Consider the following 16602-nt stretch of genomic DNA (forward strand, 5'->3'; position numbering starts at 1 on the left):
AAAAATATGCATACAAAAGGATAAAAATTAAATATAATCAAACAATGACCCCCATCGAAATGGCATGTACTAAAAAATTAATAAAGAGTTTTGGCTAAGTGATACAGAAAAACATGTACAGTGAAACCTGTATGAAACGGAACATGAACATATTAAAATAATATTCCATTTTAGACAGTTTCCTGTTTTATAAAGGTGCAAATAAAAGCACTAATCATTGAACAGACTATATTTTGAGTCCATTTAAAACAGGTTTCCATCTCATACAGTGCCCGTCGTAGACAGGTTTCACTGTATAAACACTAATCTGGAAATATACCCGGATCTGAAGTAGGGGAGTCCAGGACTTTTGTCATTCATTTAATTTCTCAGAGTAATGATGGTACCCACTTTGTGCATCTAGTTAACACTAGGTTTACCGGGCAGGTCATTTTGACCCATTTTGATATGATAAGAGATAGGTATGTAAGAAATGTCTGTAAACCTAGTGGTAAGGGGATTCTTCTTCCTAGTGTTCATCTGCTACAATTTCGTAAAGTTTTAGAAAGATTTTTCTGAATTTTAACTGACTTAGTAATTTTTTTGCTGTGTCTCGATTTTTGTTTCATTTCAATGGTATGCCTTTATTAATCTATTTTGATGAGTATGTCTATTATAAGTAATGTACAAGCTATTATTTTACATAGCTGCAAACTTCTGTGTTAACAAAAAATCCATTGCCTGATTAAGTTTTTTAGATGTGTGGATCTGGGGCTGGATGTCCCAGACAAAACAGGGTTAGTTGTCTCATGTGACAACTCACCCCTAAGGTAACTAGTGTTAGTTTACTCTAACTATACACTGTTTAGTTGATTTCTTTCAATATGTATGAAAGATGAAAGAATATAGTACTATAGTGAATTCATCAACTTTATTTCAATGTAGCCTGCGAAATCCCAATTTCGAATATTCTGATATATGCTCTCAGTGTTGATTCCAGGAATGAGTCTGGGAGCACGGGAAACAAGTTTTTTTTTAAAGCCCCTTGAAGTTATTTAAAATGTTGATACGTGTATTAATAAAAATTCTCAATAATCTGGAGGCTCTTTATTAACTCTGTGCAGTATGGGATATGTTGTATCCACCTCCCCCTTTTTGTTACGATGCCACTGTGTACAAGTGGCACACTTGTCACAATAGCCAAAATTACTGTTCAAAAACAGCCGTAGTTAAAATTCAGCAAATTGTAGTTACATTATCAACATTCATAATTTTCCAAGCAAGAGAAGTGGGATACATACAAAATATCTATATAAACCTATTTTGTATACATACCAAACAGGGCCCGGATTGAATGATAAGCTACTTAAAAAGTTTGGTAAAGCTGTAAAAATGCCCAAAATGGGCAAAAAAACTGTCGGGCAACGATTCTTTGGCCTCACCAATCACTTTCGGCATGTTTACTTTGGTTTCCTAGCAATGTGTTTCAGACATGGATATGCCTTTACAATGGTTTGTCACTGCTTTAATGCTGCCAGTATTATGTATAATAATTCATTCCTTTATAATGATGCCACTTTTTCAATCTTCCTGGTAATTGAAGAAAACCTGGACAACGCCGGATATTATAGCTAGTTGACAAAAAATACAGTTGAACAAGAAAATTTATCAATTTTATAAAGCTTATTTAGTTCTACCAATTACAATGTTTTATAATGAGTGAATACCTAATTAATATTGTGTGACAAAGTACCCCATGGTCTGTGTCAACCTGTTCCGTATATGAGGTTGGTTGTGACACTTGACAAGAAATTTTGAAAAATTTATATTTCATAGAAAGTGATTTTTTTATCCGCAAAAGGGCTAATTGTTCAAACTTGATGTAGATACATCAAAAACCATTTGGATTGATTTGAATTACATACCCAAAATTAACTGAAATGTAAAAAGTGTGACCACATCCCCGGTCTCCCCTACTTCTACATTGATTAATTAAAATAGACTAATGCACAAAGTATTTTGTGGATATAAAAAAAAGTATTCACAAAAATTTTGGTAAGGTGGTCTCATACAGCTCTGGCCCTGTGGTGCTAATGTCGATGCCTTGCACTAACCTTATGAACTTCAGTTGGCTGAATGCTGTTTCTTCAGCCTGCTTGCTTCTACTTGCTTCAAGTCAGCGGGGCACGAACAGAGAACGCTTGAATCAGCAATCCATAGCTGTTATTTAATTATCACATGGTTAATTGTTTATGCTAGGCATGCATGATGCCAATGAAAATCAAAGATGACACCGGCTACTAGGGCAGAATCTAGACATTTTTCAAGTGTAAGCGAATTATATTTTGGCGCCCTCACCCACTTCAATGATAATAAAAGTGTAGGAAATTGTTAATGAACAAATATTCTGCAAAAAGAATCATAACAATTACAATTTCCTTCAATATCTGTATATATATGTTCCTCAAAAATATTAATGGCCGATGGCAAAAATTTGACTATCAATGAATACAGAACGAAGTTATAATTTCAATAATTAATTATGTGAGCACTTTTTATCAAATACACACACTACTAACAAGGAAGGTCTCTTGACTGTTATTCACTGAATTTAATGGAAATTAATAAGGTGAATGTATATCAAATAAGTAAGGTATATCAAATACATTTTATTTTGGTAATTACAACTGAAACAAACTTCTTGTTTCTGTTGTTACTCCAACATTCATGTTATAAAGGCACTTTTCTGGAAATCTCATGTTTTCCAGTATGGCAAAATCCCTTATTATTGTATCCGTATACATTTCGTTGAAAATGTCATTTTTAATGGACATCAAGGCATCCATTCAATCATTCTTGGCTTATAGTTTATCTTACTTTATTAATTTTAACTTTAGAAAACTATGTTTACCACTGGCCACTGATATTGGAAGAGAGAGCAGTATTCTGAAGCTTACAGAAACGTTCAGAAATAAATCCACAGTCATTTTTTACGCTGAAAGATAAGGCTTTGGCTGGAGAGGCACCGGAGGTCAACGTAGTGCAAATATTTGGAGTTCGTTGAACGGAATAATTTCCATCAATGTCACATTCCTCTTCATCACTCAACACAATTTCAAGATTCAAACATGCTTTCTTCAAATCCTCTTTATCCCATGTTCGCAGATTGTCTATTTGATATAGAAATTCAAAACTTTTGCTGTGGTGTTCCATAAAAAAGCTGAAACCTTTCTTTCAATGATACAATCACTTTGTCAAGCACAACATAAAAACTGTTTACTTAGAAAGATCTTTTCCCAGCCCCCAATAGGTTCATCTTCAATTTCATACAAGAGAATTGATTTTTTATGTTCCTTGAGAACATACACTTCTTTGCCTGCAAGCACTGTTGTGTCTGTAATAACACCATTAACTCCATCATCAGACCCCATGTTTTCAAGAAACCCTTGGACACTGATGAGATTAATTGAACTTTGCAGATCACAGATGACTTTATGTAACATTTTACTAACCCTGTTTATTTTAAACAGTACAGTATCTCATTCCAGGTGACTAAACAGCAAAGGAACTTGAAACTGCAGTTTCTGAGCAATTCCCAAAGCAATTTTTTTGCCAAAAGCATCAATTTTTTTTTTCTTGGGAGGCGTCATAACAGCATGATAATTTTGCTCAGGATAGTGAGGCTTGACTGACTTTCATCAACTATATTTTTACCTCTATTGCTGGAAATCTACTGAAGAATTCCTCATATATACAGGGTGGTAACTATCGACTGCCCAATAATTACACACATGATTTCTTGTGAAAAACTGATATGGAAAAGTGTTTGCAGTTTTTGATTTGACCCATAATTAATGCTTTAAAAATTGATGTCACTTCAAAATCCTGCCAAATTCACCGAACGTTTAACTTGGCATTTTTTTAAAACAACAAAAATATAACCCTAAGAAATCGGAAAAGTAAACCAATTTCTTTTCCCTTTTTTGTTATGTGTGCACTTTTCAATTTTTTACATGGTTGTCAATTATTATGATTTTCTAAGATATCAGAGTTTTTGAGTTCATCCGTAAGATTAAAAAAAATTACTCCTATCCCAAAATTTTGAAATTTTGGTCAAATGTGTTACTTGCCCTGTATTAGTAAAATGAACCATAGATTTAGAATTAGAACTCAACAAGTATTTTTTAAAACAAATATTCAATTGTCAGATTTTTGAAATTTATACATTTTTTAAAACTTTAAAGTTCATAAAATTCTAACGGATGATCAGATATGGAAGTTTGATGTTCATCTTACTTAAACATGCTGTATAAATATTTCTACAAAGTTTCAGAATTTTCTGTGTAATAGGTTTTTTCCATATCTTAAACAGATGTGCTCAAAAACTAATTTGTGAAAATCACGTTCAAAGCATTTTTTCTTGTTCATGTTTACACTATAATTCATTAATTTTAAATTTTACTTTGAAAAAAAATTAACCCAATTGACATGAAAGTTTTTGCATTTGATTTTCACAATTGAATGAAATATTTTTTAAAGTCATGTTTGAAAAAATCTATTTCAGGGGCCATGACGACACACCCCTTAAATGAATAAATTATCTCCAACAATTTTGAGATGAGATTTTTTTCCCAGTTCCAATTCAGAAGTTTTGGAAGATTTACATGTTGCAACACAGCTTTTGATTGTAATTCTGCAACACAATAAACTGAGTAACACAACAAACATAATAAATGAAATCGATTAGTTACAAATAGCCACGAAAATTAGAGTTTATAATTTTTATGGCATCTCATTTATGTTATGAATGTGCGTATGAAACACTAAGGTAACTCAATACCATATTTGGAACAACAGACAGTAAAGACATGGCTTTCATTTTGAAAGTTGAGAGCTGGGGGAGGAATAAGCATGGTTTTTCGGGAAAAATTAAGAAACAAAATACATATATAAGAGCATCTCAAAGGGGTGGCGAATTTAGTAGTGCCTAGGGCGGTGACATCCTGATGTCTGTCACTGTTAAGAGGGGCCCGGGCAACTGTGCCCCTTTATAAATATGCCTCCTTTCCTGACATGATAAACACAATTATTTTTAATTGCTCATTTGTTTTGGCACAGTTTGACCTAATTGGTCCTTGCATCACAAAAATCAAAATCCAATCCCATACATGTGCCCTAGAATAAACTTTCATCAGAAAAAAATGACCAAGTTCTGAGCGAATCATGCAGGTTGGAATGAAAAAATTTCAAAGTAGTCCTTGTGAAAATGTGAAGTAAAAATTTATTAATATTTCAGCACGATAAAAACCAATTGCAGTCAAAAGGAAATGAAAAATCTTCATTGCAACATGCAGAAATAGGTATGAAAATGTGGCTTGATGAATAATCAATAGAAAATATCCGAGAAACCACTAATTATTTTGAATATGTCCAATTCATAAAATGACTAGTTTGATTGAAAGTTTCTGATCAAACCGCTGTTGTTATTTTACTGTTTTTACAAGTCACCTTCGTTAAGCTACAATTTTTGCAATTTTCGTTGAAGTTATTTTACACGGGACTGTTTCAATGAAATTTTAAAATAACTCTAAAAATATTGCAGTTTCATTGATCAATCTGATTAAAATGACCGCATATAAAAAGTATAGCGTAATGTACACAATGCACTGTATGCACCTTCCGTTGAAAAATTTGACTCAATAGTGAAAGAGAACAAATTACCACATTTTGGCAAAAAAGTATTGATTTGGTTAAAAAACATTTCAAGTAGGGCTTGAAAGTTTTTTCTCATTTGGCTAACACTTTACAAATATGGTGATAAATTTGTCAATATAGTGGATGAAACTAACACATAAGCTACATGTAACAAGGTTACACTATCACACTACATAAAAAAAATAGTGCTAATCGTGAAAGAAGGCTGAACTTGGCTTCTAATGGGATTGAATATTTCAGTTCATTTTTAGGAAGTGGCAACCCGCTGTTAGCGGCATGTTAGCGGCAGAGAAAGATGGCACGCACACAAAAATTCAAAGCATCATACAGGGTGATCAGCGAATAAGCCCTTATTTCAAAATTAAATATTTCTACAACAAAGATCAATAGAATTATGCGGTAAACGGTACGTTTATTAGCAAAACTGTAAGAATGTTGTACAGAAATTTCGAAAATTTAGGTTTTTTTTTAATTTTTTAAAATTAAAAAAAAAAAAACTGGAGATTTTGGGGTTCTGAAAATCCTCATTTGTGTGAAGAGAAACCACTGCATTCGCCTAAAGTTACTGCATGGGCTGCGGTATGCGCCAGAGGCATTATCTGCCCCTTCTTCGTGCGAGAAACGATTACTACTGAACGTTACATTACAATTTTGGAACAATTTGTCAGCACACATGGCACATACTGCAGCCCATGCAGAAACTTTAGGCGAATGCAGTGGTTTCTCTTCACACAAATGAGGATTTTCGGAACCCAAAAATCTCCAGTTTTTTTTTTTTTTTTAAATTTTAAAAAATTAAAAAAAAAAAACTAAATTTTCGAAATTTCTGTACAACATTCTAACAGTTTTGCTAATAAACGTATCGTTTACCACATAATTCTATTGATCTTTGTTGTAGAGTTATTTAATTTTGAAATAAGGGCTTATTCGCTGATCACCCTGTAACTCATCATTCATCAGATCCTAAAAGGGAAAACTTTTTGATGTTAGTTTTTCACAAGGAATTGCTAGGTAATTATTGGATAGTTACCACCCTGTTCATATGAATACATATGTTTCACCACACCACTCTTTTGCCAATAGTGTATTTAGAGTAATTTTTTGGCATCGATCTGTATCCATCTTTCTTTCACTGAGTCTTTCACTCATCCATCGTTCTTTTTCCTGTACATTCCTAAAAAACCCTGTCTAGACGCCATAGAAATGTAATGCCTCCTGGAGTAACAATACACCTGAAGGATACAAAAAATTATTAGAGAGTAAACTGCACGTGTTCATGAATGTTTCTTTCAAAGATGACAGCAGTATCAATAGCCTAAAAATGTACTTGGTATGCCTTAAAAAAGCAGACACCCGAAAACTATTTTTGGTTAAAATAATTGTGCTCAGCTAGCAATAATCGGCTCGTTTGCTACGGGATCCTGGGAAGGTGGTAGCAAGATTCCTGGAAAATAGTCGGGTGCATTTCAGGTGCGAGTTCCTGGGAGAGAAACCCTAGCGAGGAGCAAATGTTGCTGTGGCGATAGCGCCAGTCCACGGACGAGTCTATTTTTGTGAGAAAAGTGGTGTCTGTTCAATGTTCTATCTCTCTCAGCTCAGTTCATTACGTCTGACGCCAAATGTTATATCGCCATCATAAATTCGCAAAGATTCAACCTTGTTATCCTTATTGCTGTATTGAGTAGTAATATTTTCTCTCAAAATATTCACCTTTGAAACAAAACTGAAAAAAATTGCCCACCTTCAGTTGGTGCCCCCCTGCGAATGTGTAGTTCGCAGGATTCAAGATCTGGCTCTGCCTGCTACAATGCTGCGCTACCACAAGAAAAGTTGGTTAAAGTAAAAAGGGGAATTTCTTCCCCAGGGATGAAGAAGATACATGCAACTAACACTGTGACGGTTTGCATGTCGGTGGTAGCAAATTGTCATGTGGGCTTCCTCTATGAAAATCAGCTGTGTTTTTAAACAACGGGCACACAATTCAGAATAAAGAAATTAAATTTTGATAATACTAAACACATAATCAATTATTTTTTCCCACATACATTGCTCATTTGCTTTTAATAGCTAGTCATTAAAGAAGCACAAAACTCATGATGGCAAATTGAAAATTAATCTTTTTTTTTTCAATCCCTCAAGCCCAGAGGAGATTTAAAAGAACCCTATCTGATAGGAAATTTAAATAGAATCATCAGTTCTTGCAGTAAAAAATATAACTTTTAAACTAATCATCAAATTAATTTGAAATTTTTTATGTTTATAAAATAATATTTATAACTCAGCCTTGTGACTGTAACAAAGAACTACTAATTCAATTATACAGGGCGCTTTAGGATAATGGTATTTTATCCACCAGGATAAAATACGCTCTTTACAATAATATATCTAATCCCCCACATGTTAGGCAGCAAACATTCATCACTCACAATAAAATATGATAAATGAAAATAATATAATAGTTATCACTAGCTGTTACTCGTCTCTTCACTCGCCTGGATTTGATAATCTGAAAATTGCTCGGCGATGATTTCTCCCATATAACATTTGAACCCCACCAGGGGGAGGTCATGAGGGGTTCAAATGTTAACCCCTCCCAGGATTTTCAGAAATACAGTCTTGGTGAGTCTATATTATGAAATATAATACTGAGCAAATTTAATATTTATAGCTTCAGCCATTATTGCCCATATAACTTTTGAACCAAACCTCCCTCCACTTTAAAGGTTGAAATTTGAAAAATATTTTTTAGTGAGTCCATATATATTACAAAATAAAAATACTGAAAATATATTAATAGCATCAGCAGTTTCAGCTAGACACAATTTCTCTATATATAATCTTTAAACCCCTTTATGAACCCTCCCACCTTAGGGGGGTCAAATTTCAAAAATAACCCTTCCTACTGAGTCTTTATGATTAAATATGAAATTCGGTCAGTAGTTTCATTTTGAGTTTCAGCAGTTTCGGCTAGGTGTGATTTCCCATATACCCTTATGACTCACATTTTGAAAAACCCCTTCTTAGTGAGTCCTTAAATCATAAAATGAAATTACTAAATTTCATATCTATAGCTTCAGCGGCTTTCGGCTCAGCAATGATGAATCAGTCAGTCAGGACGTTATTTTTCATATACAGATTGTACACACACAAAGCCACATAATTCCTCTTTCAAATGATACCAAACATGCAGAGATTGTGATATAATGTAATAAATTAAAAAATCAAGATATGCAGTTGTCCGCCATGACGTAGTCACTACATCGCTCGACGTTGAAAGGTTAAACTGATTTTGCACCAAAATCCAGATTTCTATTTTAAAAAAAAAACAAGATGAAAAGAAAAACTAATATAAAAATATATAATCTAAAAATATCTTCAGCAAAATGTTTTATTTACCTCAGGCGTATTGTGTCTTAACCAGTAATATGCTTCTCTGAAATCATCAAATATTATTCTAGAACCATCATGACTACGTGCAGAAAGTACAATAGATGGAGATGAATATGCCTCTGATGTGACCCATATACAATGAAATGTGTAGGCTGTTAGAAACACCACTACCATTATGATAAAAAATAATGCAACCTAAATAAATTAAAAAATATGGAAATTTACATTAGCATTTGAGGTCATTGAATATATTGGACACAAAACTTGATCCACAAACTATTTTAGCAACATATAGCCTACTCGTAACAGTCAACCCTTAGTTTATGAACTTAATTTGTTCCAGAAGTCTATTCATAAAAAAATTGAATTGTTCACAAACCAAAATAATTTTTCCAATAAGAATCCATGTAAAATGAATTAATACATTTCCAGGACCCCAAAGATTTCTAGTGCAAACTTTTAGAACAGTTCCTGTGCCTAACGTAAAGCCAATGGTAATCATTAAACCAACACTGAAAAAATTACCATAATTTGAAAGAGATAAATATAAACAGAATGAAAATGATGCTAGGGCAAAGTCTGGTTTCGTGAATATCTATAATTTCGGTGTCAAAGCCCTCAAAAGCTCTGCTTGCAACACTATCTGGCCATAAAATTATGCTCCAAGCCAAATTAAATGGTTATCTGTAAGACAATTTCTGCCAAGATTTGTAAATGAGAACTATGCATCATAGGATGATGAAATAATATTACCAGAAGTTGGGTCTAGGTCAATTCGTCGCGATCAACTTGTCGCGCGACAATTCGTTGCAATCAATTTGTCGCAGCGTCAATTCGTCGTGCTACAAATTTGTCGCAGAATCAGTTCGTCGTGGTACAAATTTGTCGCAGAGTCAGTTCGTCGCGGTGCAAATTTGTTGCAGACTCATTTCGTCGCGGTACAAATTTGTCGCAGAGTCAGTTCGTCGCGGTACAAATTTGTCGCAGAATCAGTTCGTCGCGGTACAAATTTGTCGCAGAATCAGTTCGTCGCGGTACAAATTTGTCGCAGAGTCAGTACGCCGATCAAATAAATTTTCAAAATTCAGTTTTCATGGTATTCATGCCACACTTCCCGCTTTCTGGCGGGATCTCCATTTCTCGCAGCGAGGGGCATTGGGCGAACACACCAAGAGGATAAATTACGATAAAATAAATTTTAAAAATTAAATTTTCACCGTATAAGCCGTACTTCCGCTTTCTGGCGGGATCTCCATTTCTCGCAACGAGGGGTGTTGCGGGAACACACCAAGATGATAAATTAGGATCAATGCCCATCCCAAAGCACAATTTGCCTAAGGGGTCATTCAAGTATTACGTCAGGATCGGGGAGGGAGTTTCGGATTTGTTGACTTTTGATGGCGGAGGGGGGGGGGGGTTGAAGGTCGCTTATGTCATCAACCACCCCTTTTTGAAGATATGGAATATTCTAAGCTGCTGTTGAAATTTTGCTGACAAGGGAGGGGATGGGGGTCAGTGTTTTGCTGATTTTTGCTGACAAGGGGGAGGGGGTCAAAAATGGCTGAAAATCTGCTTATGTAATACTTGAATGGCCCTAATTCACTATTGAATATGTATCTGCCATGTAGAGAATACATCTTTGAGGAATTTTTTACCGACAATATATCTAAGGCTAGCATTACACTATGAAAGTGTTCTAAAAGTCCTTTTATAAAACTTGAAAAATTCAACCAATAAGATTATCGGTTGCATTTGCTCGAATGTAACCTATGAACTCTATTGGTTGGATTTTTTGAGTTGAGCAACTTATCCGGTGCAAATTAAATTTTGAAAATGTATGTGATCGCAATTTATCATCTCGGTGTGCGCCCCAACTCCCCTTGCTACGAGTAATGGAAATCTCGAGAGAAAGCGACAAGTGTGGCTTATCCGGTGAAAATGAAATATTAATTAAATTAAATTATTAATTATTTCAGGTTCTTGTGGAGATACTGTAGTGGTTAATGTTGGTGGGAGTCTCGATTCCACATGGGACAGATACAAGTTTACACTTAAAGAGAGCCTCCGCTGCACTGTAATTTGGGGAATATCATAAACACCGACATTTTTTTTACAGAATTTTAAAATTTTATCATAGAAAAAATGATTTTTTTAACATTTACAATAATTGAATAATAAAACATTAATATCAATTGTAATTTTAATTTCGATGTAATTTCGATGATTTTTTTCGAAATGACAAAAAAAAAAATTTAATAAACTGTGTGCATTTCTTGATGGAAAAAAAACTTTTCTTCATGTTTATTTTTTCACGTATGAGACAAAAAACCTACATACAGATTGCGTGACGAGTTGACTCTGCGATAAATTGACGTCCCGACGAATTGGTTACACGACAAATTGTCACTGCGACGAATTGGCACTGCGACAACTTGATGCGCGACGAGTTGAGCGCGGCAAGTTGAGTGCGACAAATTGACCGGCTACGCCAGAAGTTACTGACTGTTAGTTCTCTCACAGATATTATTGCAAAACAAACACCTTTAAAAAAGTTCCTCTCTTCAGAACTTCATAGAGTTCGAAATAACCTGCTGATCCATGGGCTGGATAAGAAAGTAATATTTGGTGGTGGGAACTTTATTCTGATGAAATATAATTGTTCAACTAAATTCTGTCAAAAAAAATTCCTCTCAAACTTATGAAATATGCATCCTTCAGGATTTAGCTCAGTTTGCATGTTTATAAACAAAAACTGATTTGGTTTGCAAACTGAATTGTTCGAAAACCGAGACATTTAAAAACCAAGAGTTCGCTGTTTTCATTCTTTGCCAAGCGAGTGAAAATATTTAAATACATTACTCTTTGATTCAGTGATTCTTAAACAGGAAACACCAAGATATTTTGGGGGATAATATCTTATTGACTGTGAGTAATGAAAGCATGATTCCCAATCAGTGTCAGCAATGAGCGGGCACTGAGATTGGGCAGAGGTTCTTCCAGAGATGTTTAAAATTCCAATCTCATTCGCAAGGGCACCATGAAAAAAAATTGGGAATACCTGCTCTAATTGATAAAACATTTTGTATCACCTTTCTTTTAATCCAAATGAAAATTTTTCTGAATTTCATTTTATTCACTTTCAAATTAATCAGCATAAAATAAAGCATGGGCTGCAAATAAAAAGATCCTTAACAGAACATATATGCAAAAGAAAAGATAAGATTAAAAATGAAGTTCCAACAGCCAGCAGAATTCTATGGCTTCGTGGTACAGAAGCTAGTACCCAGACTTGTTTAGCTAGGTATTCAAAATGTTTTAAATGGATACTAACCAGGGTATCTTTACTTTTCAGATATGAATATAAAAAATTATACAATAAAAAAAAATTATTCTCATGAAAAATTCAAATGTCACAAATATCAGCCCATATAGATCTTGAAAAAAACATCATTATCCACACTTTTCTTTCACAATTGAATGTGTTAGATGGAAAAGTTTTGAGAGAGAAAAAAAAAATTTTACTAGAAAGATGATAAAACATATTTCATAATGCAAGTTGTGTTTTATGCAAAACTTACAGTGGATAATTAAAGCATCATAATAAAAAAGTAAGAATATCATGAAAAAAATACCTCATTTTTCTTGAAATAATTAGTTTCAAAACGTTTGGATTTTCTATCCATCTGTGAAGAATCTAAGTGTTTGCAATATGCTGTAAGCATAGATGACACACCAACTCCGGAGAGAATGCACATAACTGGAGCTAACACAAGCATCAAACGTACCATAACCCCCTAAATTATATGCAAAAAAAACTCAATTTATGCCGATACAAATCACTGAATTAACATCACAACTAGAAATACAAATACGCCACAAAAGGCAAAATGTCCAACGAGGTGGCTGAGAAAAAGATGCCCACAATAACTATGGATGTCATATATTTAAAAAATACAGCAACCCAATAAAAAATGCAATTACAAACAATATATATACACGATGAAATATTATACAATGTGCCCATAAGAATACTTATGGTTATCTTATTCTGAGTACGGATAACTTCTCGATTTACCCCAACATGTTTACTGTATTTCTTTTTAAACGTGTCAATTGTGCCACAATTTACTACCTCCGGGGGGTATATATATAAGGGGCCATTCAAGTATTACGTAAGCAGATTTTTAGCCATTTTTGAGCCCTCCCCCTCCCCCTTGTCAGCAAAATTCCGTCAGCAGCTTAGAATATTTCATATCTTCAAAAAGGGTGATAGATGACGTAAGCAACCTTCAAACCCCCTCCCACCTTGTCATCAAAAATCAGCAAATCCGAAACCTCCCTCCTCCCTCGATGCTGACATAATACTTGAATGACCCCTAAGCTATTCCATTTATTAACAACCCTATTAGAGAAAAATTCCCTGTGACACCATAACCTCGCATTGTCCCTTATCAATCGATACTGGTGGTGTCCTCTTGTAAAATATGATAAAATAGAATGTTTTATTTCTACCAATAAAACTAATTCCTTCAGGAAAATTACTTCAATCATGATAAAATCAACTATTTTTATTAGAAAAAGCACTGCATGCAGTTGAAGTGCTGCAACAGAAGTGCTGCAACTATTTTTTTATAATGAAAATTCAAGTTCAGTGCATACAAAAATCAAGGAATTGGAATCCCCACCTCCTAAAAAAAAAGACTGATAAAACACAGACTCAAATCTATCTGTTGGGTGCAAGGGAGTTGAGAATTTTTGTTAACAATACTAATTAAATCACACAAAAATTATACATATACTTACAGCAAAGTAAATACTTGTAACACCATACAAAATAATAAAGACATTTGCATCTGTCAGTTTGGAAAAACAAAAATACAATCCAACTGAAATGAAAAAAAAATTCAATTATATATCTAAAAGACACTTCTTTATGAAATGACAGTTTAATATGGAGAAGCAAATCTAAATAATGTAAAAAATATATATATTAAATGGCATTCAAACATAACTTTTCAAATTTAAAAACATGAGAAGTTAATTATTAAATTGTCCCAATGCATTTAGTACACCAAATTCTGATTAAAAAAATGTTATTAACTACAGATTTGAAAATTAAACTTTATAAAAGTACCCTTTTATGCTATAGGTTTGAAGATATGCAAAGTTTAGAACTACAAAAGTCTAATCCCGATTCAATGCGCTATATGTTCCACAGAATTCTGGTGATATAAGTTTGACATTACATTGGATCACTGTCAACTTGTCATAATCCCTTTGTATGGTAAATTAATTCAGAGAAATTTTCTGGTGCTAACAGATTTAGCGTTAATTCGAAGAACAGTACCACAGGGTGTGGCTGCACTTATTTTAAATATTTGAATTGAGCGATTTGCATAATAGTCAAAATGGGTAACTTCAACAATTTAAACCAGGAGTTTACAAGTACCTCCAACCATTATCCGGGGCGCAGCAGAGAGGCAGCTCTGGCAAAGGTTTTCCGAAGAGATTTGTTGTTAAACAGCTCTGGGGAGCTGCGGATAAGTGTTGAATAGAAAAAAAGGTTCTGTGGGTGAGAAGAAGTTTCAGAACCACTGATTTAAACTTTAACCAGTGAAATAAACCTACAACACTATTGCATACCTGGAAACATGAAAACAAGAAGTTGTAAGTCAAAATAAAAACTTGACCATGATGTCGGCTGATGTTCAGAAACAGAAGCTATTATAGGAATATTGTTTTTAGCATATGAGGGATCAAGTAATGAATAAAATCTTCCAGTCCAAGGTGAAATCTCTAAAACCAGAGTTAAAGAAATTTGATTGAAAAATTTGGTAATCAAATGTAAGAAACATTATGTAAATACATCATGGGAGAATAATGTAAATTGAAACTGATGGGGGGGGGGGGGGGGGGTTTAGTGTAGTGAACGAGTTAAGAATCGCTGACAACCATACTTCTAATTTTTGATTGGAGATTAGAAATGTCTCATGTATAATATTCTAGGGTATCAATACACAGAAATTATAGCTTATTCTTGGTTTTCATATATATGTCACATGCGAAACCAACATGCCATGAACAATCAACAAGAAAAGGATACTTCCAGTTATAGTTAGAACAAGTCCAGCTGTAGCAACTACAACGGCACATATTCCAATCACAGCGTAAAAAAGAGACTCAAAATGCTCATATGTTAAACGGGATTTAACATAATCAATGAATGCATATATTTGACACAATCCAAAAACCCCAAGAGCCTGCAATAAAGAGTCACATATGAATTATTATAACCAACATCAGAGGTTCAGAAGTAACAATGCCCTATTCACTTCTACTCAGGAACGAGTTCTGTAACACAAAGTGCGGAACCAAACAAAATTCCTGTGCATTGATTAAATTCTCAAAATAAATAAAATGGATGCACTTTGTCCTGAGCAAGTTTTTGTGTGTGGACCATTCACAATCTAGTAAGTCTAAACCTGGTAGCAAAAATAAATCAATACATTATGGATGGTATGCAATGATATGACAGTTTCTACCCCTTTCATCGCCCACTACTCTGAAAAAAAAGCCAAGTTGGTTTATCATTGAAATAAAAAAAGGCCATCGTGTAAATTAGAATTAAATTTAAAAGTCAGGATTGGTCTGTTTTCCCCATTGGCCGAAGACAGAATTGGACGACACCTGAGAAAATTTGGTATCAAGACCATCTTCAAGCCAACCAAAAAGCTGAGTAAATGCCTCAGGTCGCCCAAAGATCAACAGGACGGGTTAAAAACAGCTGGAGTTTACCATATCCCGTGCAGTTGTGGAGAAGTGTACATAGGCACCACAAAAAGATCGATATCGACCAGATTAATTGAGCACAAACGATATTGTAGACTGGGTCAGGTTGACAAGTCAGTCATAGCAGAGCATGCCCTGACCAAAGATCACCAAATTCTCTTTGCGAACACCCAAGTGCTATCCAATGAAGTGAGATATTTTCCACATATTTTTAGAGAAGCGATCAAAATTCAAAAACACAAGAACTGCTTCAACAGAAAGGAAGAGAGAATGAAGATCAACAGTGCTTGGTTTCCCATTTTAAAAATGACGAGGTTGAAATCCAAGCATTATCAAGAGCCCTTAGGAACAACTTCGGCCAATGGGGAAAACAGACTGCCTCAACAGACCAATCCCAACGAGGCAGTGTGACTCAAGCAGGGAGAAGGCGTAAGTAGTAGGCTTTTGTCCGCGTTATGCAATTCTTGAATATGTTTGCCACTCGCGCAAACGAAACGTCGGAAGACAAAAATTGTACTTCAAGCGGCCATAGGAGCAGGACAAGAAAACGGCTTAATCAAGTTTACAGTTGTTAAATAAGGGATTTATTCATTCAGCAAGTCATTCATAGGAGTCAGTACCTTATGTGTACCTGTCAAAAACCTCAAATATTGCTTTTCAATATAAAAATTCCCATTGGAAATGCACACGTTAATTGCATGTAATGTTTAAAGTGACTATGTTATAGAA

General features: G+C 34.3%; 1 protein-coding gene across 1 annotated transcript in view; it reads right to left on the reverse strand.

Annotated features, from left to right (window-relative positions):
* Positions 1–16602, reverse strand: part of Stt3A (catalytic subunit 3A of the oligosaccharyltransferase complex) — a 77967-nt gene that overhangs the window by 31886 nt on the left and 29479 nt on the right. Inside the window, exons 8-12 of the mRNA XM_089239152.1 lie at positions 15188–15344; positions 14728–14880; positions 13888–13970; positions 12717–12878; positions 9091–9279 (exon numbers count right to left, since the gene is read on the reverse strand). Coding sequence (XP_089095278.1) covers positions 9091–9279; positions 12717–12878; positions 13888–13970; positions 14728–14880; positions 15188–15344 — 744 coding nt within the window. The remainder of the gene's footprint in view (positions 1–9090; positions 9280–12716; positions 12879–13887; positions 13971–14727; positions 14881–15187; positions 15345–16602) is intronic.

This window comes from Pholcus phalangioides, unplaced genomic scaffold, assembly GCF_987345545.1.
Source record: "Pholcus phalangioides strain wild (caught in Gottingen) unplaced genomic scaffold, Ppha-v1.0 ptg000011l_1, whole genome shotgun sequence".
Lineage (NCBI taxonomy): Eukaryota > Metazoa > Arthropoda > Arachnida > Araneae > Pholcidae > Pholcus > Pholcus phalangioides.